We start from the raw sequence: 12,577 nt of genomic DNA on the forward strand, positions 1-12,577 counted from the left end.
CGCCCATGAGGGGTGAGGTGGTACACAATGGGAAGGTCCTCATTTTCTGAGACGCCCGGTAACCAGGCAGAAACAGGTGGCTGATGACAGCAGCCAAAGTTAAGCTCCAGGTGTGAGCTCGTCCCATTTTTCCTCTACCAGGATCCGGGCCAACAAGTAACACAAGTCACAGAAGCTCCGCATTTGATGGTTAAGCCCCATTCCAATGTGGTGAGCCAGAGGGCAATCAGCTCCCCAAGTGTGAGCCTCTGACCCTGGTGCTGAACCCGCGGAGGGCAGGCTCGCCGTTTCCCCTGCTCGTCTCCCCGCGGTCATCTGGTGAGCACAAGGGTATGACTGGGACACAAGCTACATCGCAGAACGTCAACTGGGTTTCAAGGAGATGACAATTATGGGCATTACATTAATAAGTTCATGAGACAATGCTTCGACCCAAATGCTGCCCAACAGCTTGTTTTTAATCAAGAATTGCCCGGTCTGTGATATGTGGAATTTAAGAAACAAAACAGATGAACATATGGGAGGGAAGAAAAAAAGAGAGAGGGAAAGAAACCATAAGAGACTCTGAACGACAGAGAACACACTGAGGGTGGATGGAGGGAGGTGGGCGGGGGATGGGCTAGGTGGGGGATGGGCAGGAAGGAGGCCACTTGTGATGAGCCCCGGGTGTTGTATGTAAATGATGAACCACTGAAGTCTACTCCTGAAACCAATACTGCAATTAACCAATAGTTCATTAAAGGAACTAATTAGAACTTAAATTAATTAGAGAGAGAGGGGGGAAAAAAAAGCATTGCTTGGTCTTGTCTGTGGTATCCACTCGTAAGCTCCCAGCCCAGGCTTCCTGGGCTGAATGAAGTTCCCGGACTCCTCTGGAATCCTGATGGCATGCGTCTTGGCTGCTGCCTTTTGACAGAGGGACCACACTTCCCACTGTGTCAGGCACAAAGGTAACAGTGGTCAGGAGGCAGATGGGTGAAGTGTCCAGTGCCGATGCTCACACCGCCTTGCTAAGCGACAACCTCAGAGCCAATGCCCTATGTGGGCTTCAGGGTTGTCACCTGTGAAGGGGACACTGTGTGCCTCCGATGAGGGCTGTACGGAAGGGTCACTAAGGTCTGTATGGGACTATGTGTCATTGTTTCTCAGAGCTGACGTTGGTGCTGGCCAACCAAGGAGCTTTTCGTACCACGACGGGTTACCATTTCTGCTGGCTCTCTCGGGTCACGTCCTTACAATAGACTTCACACGTCAGCATATCACACGTGGTCCTTCCTCTCCAAATCGGCGTCACTGAGCAAGTGTCATGCGTGCTACTCCTCCTGAGTCATCATACACAATCCTGCCTGCTGGGAGCGTTCTTCCCAGGCTGCTGATGGCTGATACCCGTAACCACAGCGGACACTCAGCGAGCACTTACTACGTCCTCGGCGCAGCACTCAGGACTTTCCACGCCGCGGCTCTCTTAGTGCTCACGACAGCTCTGTGAACCAAGAGTTAGCATTAACCCCGTTTTACACTCAGAGACACCGAGACCTGGAGGGATCAGGCAACCGCTCAAGGCAGGACTGGCGTGGCCGGGATGTGGACACGAGCAGAGTGGGCCTGGCGCCCAGATTTAAACCGCTATGTAGCACGGCCACTTCTGTGCGAGTGCTCAGGCTCCCTTCCAAGATGACCCACTGTGACTGCAGGCCTGGGGAGACGCTCGACGGGGGCCTGGCGGCTGTCGGCCTGGCCCACGCGGCCCAGGATGGGGGCGGACAGCATCCGAGAGCGGTGGCATCGATTCGCCCACAAACGCAGCGGCGACAAGGATTTGCTCGGCTCCTGCTGAGTGCCGGGCTCAGCAGGGGCACCAAGAACAAAGACGAGGGTCCCCTTGCCCTTGCTCAGAGGTCAGCAAGAGGCTCAAGGCTGGGGACTCCTGGCCATTAGGACAGTTCACTCCAACAGACTGAACTCCCAAGAGAGGGCAGAAACCAGGGATTCAGAGGGGGCTGTGCTTGAGGGCTCAAGCAAGGGAGGCTTTCTGGAAGAAACGGATCTGAAAAAAATGGGTGGAATTAAAGGGAAGCCCCTGCGGGGTCCGACACGAGAACTCGCATCCTTCAGGCAACCGGCTCGGGAGAGGGAACAAAGACTCCCGTGAGAGGGGAGGTGCCTGCAGAAATGAAACGCACGGAAGACCAGCCCTTCCAGAAGTAGGTCACAGAGGGTCAGCGCTAACGGACCTGCGGCTGGTGCTAACTTCTTGAGAAGACGTGGGACAGACTGGAGGTGAGAGGTTAAAGAGGCGAAGCTTGGGCGATCACACGCGTCAGGGCTCTGCCCTGCCCTGCCCTGCCCTGCGGGATCAGGACCTGGGGAACATCCCTCAGCTCCATCGCCCAGGCCTCGCTCTCGCCTCTGAGCATCAGACCCGCCTCCTGTGTTTTACTTACGGGGGTGGGGGGTGGGGGAGTGGCCTGGAGGTTTCAGAAGGTCACCTTTGCACTAAATCACTGCCTGGTCTTTCGGCCTGGGCTGTCGTTCTCCCCCTTCCCTTCAGGCCAACGCAGCCGGCCGGACAGCTGTTATCGTGAAGTTGCCCCTGGAGCGGTCGTCGTTTTGGGGCCGAGATGCTGTCACTTGCAGCGATGTAAAACTGAACCTTGGAACACTGGCGAGAGCCCAGGGCTCATCAGTGAGCAGGTTCGGAGGCACAGAGCATCTGGAGGAGCCCGCGGACCCCCAGCAGGGGCCTTGGGGTCTGCTGGGGGCGGCCCGCCTACGGGTGCTCAGCAATTGAACTCTCTCTCGGCCAGAAACACAAGAACAGCCAGGCTGGAAAATTCCATGCAGTCCATCAGGTCTTTTCCGAGGTATGTTGTTCTCTAATTACCGGTGCAAGTTATTACCAGCCCCCCAGTTGCCAAGGTGCCCGGGCAGCGATGCCTTTGGAAGCTTCCAGGCAACTCCAACATGCAGGCGGGTGTGAGAAGCCGTTTTAGACCGAGAGCCAGCACCAGACAGCTTGATGGCTCTGTTCCACGGGGTGCGTGGAGAAGGGCAGGTGCTCACACAGCTTCGCCCTCTGCTTGTGGACAGGTAGTGTAGGGAGTGTTTCTGAGCACACACTCCCGGGATTAGACCAGGCTTCTGGGGTTTCCTCTAGGTCTGAACCACCTTTGCCAAGGTTGGTTGCCAAAGCTCCCAACCTCTTTGAATGGGGGGGGGAGGGGAGATATTCCAACAGCTGATTGAACCGAAAGCCAATGGCCGTGTCTCAGGACCCTGGAGCCCGCGTGTCCCTTATAAACGACAGCCTGCCCTCGGGGGGGGGGGGGCCCTGGGGAGCAACTCGGGGAGACCTGGGAGGAGGCGCACTTAGGAGTTCCCCAGAGGGTTGGATGCGTCCTACAGGTTTTCCGGCTCTCCGGCTCTGATGGAGGAGGGTTCCCCTCACGCTGGGTCTCTGGCCAGAAGAGAGTCTGGAGGGAGATGTAGCCCCAGGCCACCGTGGTCCAGACAGCGTGCATCTCCTGTAGCCGTTCCAGGCCCGGGAATTCTGTGCTCAGAGGAAGGGGAAGTCCGAGTTCCAGCCCAGGACCAGAGGCAGAACCGATCTCACTGCCAAGTCAGACGAGGTGTGCTTCATTCCCTGCAGCTCGTTTCTAAACATTTACGTGATTTGAGTGATTTAATTACCCCAAGAAGAACTTACCTTGTCAACGTGATTAGCGATCTCTATTAATCGCTGCTTAACTTTTTCCAGATCTTTTCCTTGCCTCTGAAACTTAATAATTTTAAATGTCAGCATTAATAACGGCAAGAATATCCATCGAATCTCATCTTCCCAGCTCCTGGAAATGTGAAGTCTTGGGCTTCACACACCACCCGGGGCCCTCCCCAGTTTACGGTGAAATGAGTTCCCATCCTGATGAGTAAATTTCCCTGTCTGGGGACTTTCTGAAACTCCCTGAAATTTGCCCAAGCCAAGCGCTCAGGAGACAGCCACTTCTGCGATTTTTCCAGCCTCACAAATGGTGGAGGCTGTGACATGTGTTGGCGGAGAGAACAGACAGCGAGAAGGCAGTCCAAAGCCATTTTTCATATCATCAACTTGATTTTAACATCCTCAGAAATTTCCTTTATATTTGTTTTTAAAAAAGAAACAGTAAAAGGAATAGAAGCTCATGGCCACCAGTCAAACGAGGCAGAGGAGGAGGGAGAAAAGTTAATGAGGTCCCCTTCTCCCCTCAAATCTGACCTTCCTGAACGGGAACAGTTTTCTGAGAAACGGTCAAGCCTGTTTCATTCGTAGGTGTCGAGTGAGTTCACGAGAAACAGTCACCTCATTCAGACCATGTGGCAGAGGTGAGGAAGGAATTCAGAGAAGATCATCTCAAAACAGCTCACCGGAAACCAACGAAAGGAAGAAAGCTAACGTAGCACCGAAGCACACGTCAGTTTTTCTGCCGTGTCCCTGCAGCCTGCATTCGTTAATTCATTTTGGTTTGGGATGCGTCGGACATTTTTAAGCCCAACTTTCCCCCCAAATGCTGTAGAATACCTTCTCAAGCCATCTGCCATTTCCCCCAAATACTTCTGTTTGGGGACCGTAGCCACAGGGCAGTCCTGCCTTTACTGCAGCCCTTGCCACTATTTTGGATTATCAGGTGCATTTTTAATATTTCATACGTTATAATACTAGGAAACCGCTTCAACGGGTTGTTTCCAATGCTTTTAAGGGCTCATAGAAAATGAGGTTAATCAGGGTGAGGGATAACTTGCTCAATATTTTCTTCTCCCTATTTCTGTTTTTAACCAACTGTACCGAGAAGTTTTATAAAGCTCTTACCTCTCGGTTGTCCGCGACAATAACCAGCTCTACGTACTTGGTCATCTTGAGGGTCTCTCTTTTATGCTGCCAAAAGTAAACACGGACTTTAATTTCCCATAACACCTCTCCGCGGCTTCCAGAACACTGCCCGTATCTCTGGACCCACACCCTTTAACTGAGGCGAGAGAATCCTCACCGCCGCCACCGGCCCTACCCCTGTCCCCTCCGAAGTTCACCTCCAACCCCGACAACCTCTGGAAAACCTTCTCCACATGGGTGACCGGCTTCCATTTCCATCCGGGAAATCCTTCAAGAGGAATCCCGCCGGCCCTCTGACTCATTGATGGCGGCGGGACGAGAACGAGTCAAGAACATTATTACACGAAACATGCACGTAGACGAGTCAGACCAAAGCAACTCTCCGGAATCCCAGCCAGACGATGGCCATTCATTCTGAGCCACCTGCAGCACATTTGAAGATCACTACAGAAGACGATGCCATCCAGTGTCTCATGTGTGTCGCCTTCCCCTCTATGGCCTACTTTTGGGGGCGACACTGAATAGCCCGTTTCAGGCAGCTTACTCCTCGGGGCCGATCATGCGAAAATCTAGTTAGAAGCAAAGGACGAGTGGTCCGGACAATGGGGAACGGCCAGGCTGGAACAGAGTCGGGCAAGAAGGAGGTGCTAAGGGTAAAACCAGAAAGGATCAAGAGTAGCAAGAAACAGCGTCAAGAAAGGAAGAACAGAAAGACTGAACTCCAGGCCCTGGAGAAGGGGGTTTGGGGAGGGTGAAGGAGCGGAGAGGAATAGAGAGACTGTGCACCAAGGGGCAGGCACGGAGGAGAGGGCGATGGCAGATGTATGACTAGTGAAGGCAGCCTCTGAAGTGGGTTACATTTTAATCAAGCTTCCTCAAAAAACATTTGCACTCTTCCATGAATTACTGGGAGAATCCCAAAGGCACTTTTAGGAGAAAAAAAGCAATTCCTGGAGGGTGGTCTCAAAAGCACACATGAAAAACAAAACAAAAAAAAAAAAACAAAGCCTTCTGCTTCTGCAATGAAAGGCAGTTGGAGGAAACGGGGGTCGAGCTGGGTTTGGTCCCCGCGACGGACGGGCTGGTGTCTGCGTTAACGATCTTGCTGCCCGGTTAAAGCTCTCGTGCTCTGGCCATGCTTTCAGACAACGGCACAAATGACCAAGGCATGCTTTGAATCAGCTTTCCAGTCACATAAGCCCGAGGGAAACATCTTTTATAAAACAAATCCCCATCAGTCCGGGATCTTCAAAACAGGATTTTTACAAGAAAAATGTTTGTATCATAGCAGTGTTCCTGCTCGCCGCCCAGCTGTGCTGATTCATGAATTTAGGTATCCCTCAAGAAATCTGGAAACCTTATGGAAGAGGGAAAAGGTATCATTTCTCATATTTTTACCACGTTATGAGAAAAGAAGTCAAGCTTCATGACCATGTGTTACAGGCAGGCTTTATGGTGATAGCCGTGGACTCAGACGGGAGAAAAGATTAGCCCCGGCCGTACCCGCTCGTGTACCCCAAATGCGACACCTTTGGAAGGGGTGAAGATCTGGCCCTTTTCCCTTATCGCGGTGTGAAAGACGCAGAAGTCTCCTTTTCTCCCACGACTCTGCGATTAATCATGAACAGATTCAGCGAATCCTCCAGGAGAAAATACAGCTCTATCACAGAAAAAAATGAATTAATCTCCTGTTGAAAAACTCGCAGGAAGGGCCTTGGTTGTTCAGGCACTTACACCTTTCAGACCACGAAGGGGTGAAATGAATGACCAGGGGATTTTTCCAAGTGGCCTTGGATCATCATTTAGAAAATACACAATTCCAGATAATGAAAACAAACACATGAACGCAATTTTCCTGTCTCTGCAGTTTTCAGAGGAGTCCAGATTTTCTCATGAATTCAGAGAATTGCAAGCTCAGAGAGAAGCCTAACCACATAATAATAAAAAGCCATGGGGGAGGGGCCGGCTCATGGCCGCGAACATTCATTCCTCCGTCAGCGGCACACAGAGAGGCTTAAATTACCTCCGCATGATTTCGACCTATCTGGGCCGTCCAGTTTAAAAAAAAAAAATCGTATGTAAAATTTTTGATATGCAGAGCAACATTTGAAACTGGTTGCTTGATTGAATTTTCACTGTCGGGGTTATAAACAAAAGCCCTTCCCCAAACAGACAGGAACATAATAAGCCCCTGAACGTGGCCCAACAGTCTCGGTTCCAAAGTGGAGACCGAGGCGTTCTCGGAGTCTTGCTCAAGAGGGAACCAGTTCCTGGGCCTCTTGAAGTTGTCACAGCCAAGTTCCCGGAGACAGAATATCCCCCAACATGCTACAGCAAGAACTTTGGCCCTGGGGACTTAACCCAACCCAAGTCAGAAAAACAAGCTGAGATTAGGGTTTCGATAAACTCTCATCGAACCTCCTTCCCCATAGGGGCCAGACTATTTGTGTATCACTACTCGCCCCACAAGTATTTACTGCAGCTCTGTGTTCGGCGTGATGTTAGGTGCTGGGGATACGGGGACGGACAAACAACCTAAGTTAAAGTGCTCACGAGGCTCACCTCCCAGGAGGGGCCGGGGGATGGGGTGACAATAAAAAGTTAGCAAAAATACAGCTGAGTCTGTGGAAGGTGCTGTCGCCATGAGGTTAAAGATGGGGGCGTGCGACTAAGGTGGCTGCAACCTAAGGAAGAGAAGTAGGTATGTGTGGAGGAACAGTGTTCGGACAGATGGAACAGCAACAGCAAAAGTCCTGAGGCTGGGAGACCAGGCGGTGTTAGAGCAACAGGCAGGACGGCTCCATAGTCTAGAGCGGAGGGAGGGTTGCGGATGAGACGTGCATGGGGCAGGGGCCACGGCAAGGAGGCTGAAGGTGACCTGAGAGCAATAGGGAGTCCCTGCATGTGAGGTTCTAAAAATATCACTCTGGCTGCTGGGAGAACGGATTATTGGAAGACGATGGTGGAAGCCAGGAGTGCAGGTGATGGCTGGCGACCGCTGGGACAGCAACCATGAAGATCAGCGAACGGCCTCCAGCTGACTGGGCTAAAACCACCACCAAGAGACAGTAACAGCGGAGCCCGGGCCAGTGTCTCCAAGGGTGGCAAGATCGGCAAATTAAACAGATCAAAAGTTTCGTGTATCTGCCTCTGAGTAGAGAAGGGTCATTGTTGGCTCCCGCGAGGCTCTTGCCTTGACTCCGAGGTCACTTTGTGAGTATTTAGAAGCTGAGCCCTGGTTCCCGCTGTGTGAGGTCTTCTCCTGCATCCTGGCAGTGACTTGCGTGGGGGTGAAGCACACGGACAGCGTGGGGGGGGACAGCCTCCGGGGCCCGGCCAGGACGCGGGCTGCAGAAACGACCAGCCGAAGAGGCGAGAAGCCAGCAGAACGGGCTCAGTCCGGTGAACTGAATGTTAACGGGACAAGTGGAGTTGAGTCCAAAACGCCAGTGGCACCAGCGAGATCTGTTATGTATTTATCCAGGGTCTTCATCGATTTGGGTCTTAATAGGAATCCACACCTGGAGATTCTGGGGGTTCGGCTCACACTGATGGATGCTCAAGGACTCAGGGCCAAAGAAGCAACTGTGAAACTTCCTCCATCACCTACCAGCAAGATCTACGAACGAACGACCAAGGGAGGGATGGATATGCAGATGGTTATGTCAGAGAGGAATTACGTTACGCCTGCTGCAATCAATGAGGTCACGTGGTTCCGGCCACTTCCGGATACTCCTCTATCCTTAGGCTCTGCGGAGGACGGGTAGGATTATTGCCGCTCCTGTCACCACCGCAACTGTGTCTTCTACCAAACCAATAGGAGAGGCTGTCTAGAAATCAAAAGCGGTAGCCCTGGCCCGTTTCCGAGTGGCTACTTTTTTCCTTTTCTGTTTTTAATGTTTATTTCTTTTTGAGCGAGAGAAAGAGCGTGAGCAGGGGAGGGGCAGAGAGAGAGGGAGACACAGAGTCCGAAGCAGGCTCCAGGCCCTGAGCTGTCAGCACAGAGACCGACGCGGGGCTCGAACCCACCAACCCCGAGGTCGTGACCTGAGCCGAAGTCGGACGCTCAACCGACGGAGCCACCCGGGCGCCCCAGAGTGGCTACGTTTGAGGAAACACGGCAGGGTCTCCCCGGCCAGCTCAGCAGCCTGAGCAAACAGTTTGCCAGAGGAACTATCGCCTTTTGCATCTGACTCATAATTACCCACACTAACGGAGGGGAACCGCAGCACAGATAATCCCCAAAGAGAGGATAATTCAAACACAATTTACATGTGCCTTTGGGCCGTATTATGTGATTTTCCTCCTGTAGCAGATTTACCAAGCCTTCGCCTATAGCTTGCTCAGGCCGGTGTTCAAATGAGCTTGCATTCTCGAATGGCTGGTTGACGGGCAGGGAAGGAGGGCGGTGAGTCTACAGGACAGCCGAGCGGCAGGGGCTCCGCGGGTTGCGGGGGCGCGATCTGACTGCGAGGCTGGAGACGGCAGGCGCCCTGCCAGGAGCAACCTGGGTCCTCACTAACACCGAATGTAGAGCCTTGTAAAAATGACAAACAATACCTCAGGCTCACAGTATAGCCAGTGCAAACCCTGAGCGCTGATTTATTCCTGCTGCTCCGGGCAGGAAAACGCACGTATCTGCAGAAAAATCTCAGCCTGCAAACCAATCTTTGCAACAGTCACCAGAAAATGCTGGGCGAAGCCGAGGGCGGTCACCGTAGTGCATACACAACAGGAGCAAGCCGCAGTGACATTGATTTTGTGGAGCATAAAAGAAGGCGGCTGTAAGTGAGGCAGGTGAGCGGCACGTGACTCGAATGTGCCCCTTTCGTATTTACCCGAGAGGCCGTCCCAGACCATCTCGCCCGCCGTTCCAGTTCCCAAGGATTCCCCTTCTTTGAAAATGACGTTTTTGTCTCATTTTCATTATGTAGATGGACTTGAAGTCACAGACATTTTCTCTTCCGTGAAAACAATCGCAGCGACTTCTAGAGCAAAACGTTGAGGACGGGGCCTTCGCTTTTCAATTTAAAGGTTCACTTACACCCCAATACGCATTGTTAACAAAACGGCACTGCTGGTCTGGTTTTCTGCCTTCCTCCTGAAGCCAGAAGGACTGGAGATTACGGTGCCAATCGTAGGTCGAGAGAGCCCTGAGCTTAAAGAATGAAAATGTGGCTGGCGGGTGGAGACCCAGGTCGTACTTCCGCACGAAATGGCAAACGTACTTGAGTGTCATTGACGCCGTCAGGTTGTAAATCTCGCAGCACGGGTGCCAGGGTCTCAAAGCAAAGCACCTCCAAAGCCAAATGCAAATGTTCTACTTGTTTATGACTGGAAGAGCTACCGATGCATCACCTCCTCTCTGAGGTCCGGAATGGAAGGCAAGAGTGTCGCAAGAGTGAAAGAAACGTGCCCTGGGGACCACAGAGGCCAGACTTTGTGACTCCAGCTCTTAAATTTGTCACTCTACCGTGCGGGTGGGGGGGGGGGGGATGCCAAAAAGCAGGATGAAAACTCCCTGGAACTGCAGTAGGCAGGTGTGTGTAGGGGGGCGGATTTTTCAAGCTTTGCTCCCTGCGGGGGGGGGGGGGACATTTGGTCTCCACCACTGAGTCTCAGTGTCAAGGTGGGCCACAGTCCCAGATGGGGGTTCTTACCCTTCTGCGTGATGCGCAAGAGAAGGAAGAAGAGTGGCAAGCACCTGTCATAGAAAATCTTGTGAGCAGGGGCTCCCGGGAGGCTCAGTCGGTTAAGCGTCCGACTTCAGCCTAGGTCATGATCTCGCCGTTCCCGAGTTCAAGCCCTGTGTCGGGCCCTGTGCTGACAGCTCAGAGCCTGGAGCCTGCTTTGGATTCTGGGTCTCCCTCTCTCTCTCTACCCCTCCCCTGCTCAGGCTCTGTCTCTCTCTGCCTCAAAAATAAATAAAAACATTAAAAAAAAATTTTAAAAATAAATAAACATTAAAAGAAAGAAAATCTTGTAAGCATATAAAAAATTTTTTTTAACGTTTGTTTATTTTTGAGAGAGAGAGAGAGAGAGAGAGAGAGAGAGAGAGAGAGAGGTGCAGAGAGAGAGAGGGAGACACAGAATCCGAAGCAGGCTCCGGGCTCCACACTGTTAGCACGGAGCCCAACTTGAGGCTCGAACCCACGAACCGTGAGATCATGACCTGAGACGAAGTCAGACACTCAACAGACTGAGCCACCACAGCGCCCCTAAAATCTCGTAAGCATATTAAGAAATAGAGGATGTTGGGGTCACACAGGCAGAAGACCAGGATGGAGAGAATCAACGACATCAAAATGAAGGCGAGGGGAACACTCTGTAGTCACAGCTGCGAGGGATATTTTACGAAGGAGAAGAAATCGTTTAGGATAATGTTTACTGGTGGAACTCAGACAAACGACTAGGAATGAACGAAGGGGAATGATATGTATGGAATGTTGAATGCTAAGCAGTGTAACATTCAAAGTCAGGAAAGACAGAATGTGCTGTCTGTTAAGTGGGACCCTGAAGAACATGTCCCTGGGCCATCTAATTATCACACATTTGACATCATATTTATGAATTCCTGGTTTCTTGTCAAAAGGGGGACAGGAAAGCCAGAGATGAAAAATCAGGAAGTTGTTGACAACTTCCTATCTGGTTGTGCTCATTGAAAGGCAGGGCCCCCAGCCAAATGTGGCTACCCTCCTCCTTCTTTAAGAGAGTTCGCGGGGTGCCTGGGTGGCTCAGTCAGTTAAGCATCTGACTTCAGCTCAGGTCATGATCTCGCGGTTCACGAGTTTGAGCCCCGCGTCGGGCTCTGTGCTGATGGCTCAGAGCCAGGAGCCTGGTTCGGATGCTGTGTCTCCCTCTCTCTCTCTGCCCCTTCCCTACTCACACTCTGTCTCTCTCAAAAAATAAACATTAAAAAAAATGACACCCCAGTAAAAAATGAATACATTTGTGCATGTTTAAAAAAAAAAAAAGAGTGTCCGCTCTGGCCTGTGGGGCCCACATAATGCTGGACGTAAAAGGGTCAGGCAGTCATTTGGGGTGGAGGTTTCGTGGTATTGCACCACGGGCTGTTGAGGCCTCTGTGTTTCTGTCCACTTAGTGGGGAGGGAGGTTAGCGGCCCAGACTCCATCAGGCAACGACTCTTTCCACTTCTGTAGCAGAAGGACAGACCTTTGATGAGCAGGCCCAGAAGCAGGTGGCCAGAAAACACAGAGAGCTTGGACGGTCTTGGGAAGGAAGGCCAGGCATTGGCATCACGGACCGGGCTAAGCAAGGCTCCTCAGTAGCCCTGCGTGGCCAGGACTCTGGTCACCTCTGCACGGGCACGCAGGCAAAGACCGGGAATGGAACGCAAATCACAATGAAGACCCTATTTGCAAACAGACTGGTGGATGAAGAAACCTCCAAATTGTCTTTCTCCTGTAGCAGCAGAACTGCTGGCCAAGGGCAGGTGAGGGCCTGTTCTCGCCTTGTTTACGGAGGCGGGTGCAACGGTGGGGGTGCGACCATGGGTCCGGGCCCCCGTAGGTTCCGACACGTAACGAAGGGTGATTTTGTCGGCCTCTGAGCCCGACTTTATCATAGGTTAATGACGCCGAGACTGACATTTGCAAAACAACGATGGAGGTTTCAGCATCTGGGTTCGCTCTGCACAGGTGATGGCAACCGCTCCAGATAAAGCGGGTAACTCCATCCCGCAGACACAACAC

General features: G+C 52.2%; 1 protein-coding gene across 1 annotated transcript in view; it reads right to left on the reverse strand.

The window, feature by feature from the left end:
* The window catches only part of ADAM12 (ADAM metallopeptidase domain 12), a 302,117-nt gene that overhangs the window by 88,995 nt on the left and 200,545 nt on the right, over window positions 1–12,577 (reverse strand). The window contains exons 7-8 of the mRNA XM_047072487.1: window positions 4,844–4,909; window positions 3,707–3,778 (exon numbers count right to left, since the gene is read on the reverse strand). Of these exons, the coding sequence (XP_046928443.1) occupies window positions 3,707–3,778; window positions 4,844–4,909 (138 nt within the window). The remainder of the gene's footprint in view (window positions 1–3,706; window positions 3,779–4,843; window positions 4,910–12,577) is intronic.

This window comes from Lynx rufus, unplaced genomic scaffold (assembly GCF_022079265.1).
Source record: "Lynx rufus isolate CCGP_SWC_20201006 ecotype Redwood Valley unplaced genomic scaffold, mLynRuf1.p SCAF_11, whole genome shotgun sequence".
NCBI classification, from domain to species: Eukaryota; Metazoa; Chordata; class Mammalia; order Carnivora; family Felidae; genus Lynx; species Lynx rufus.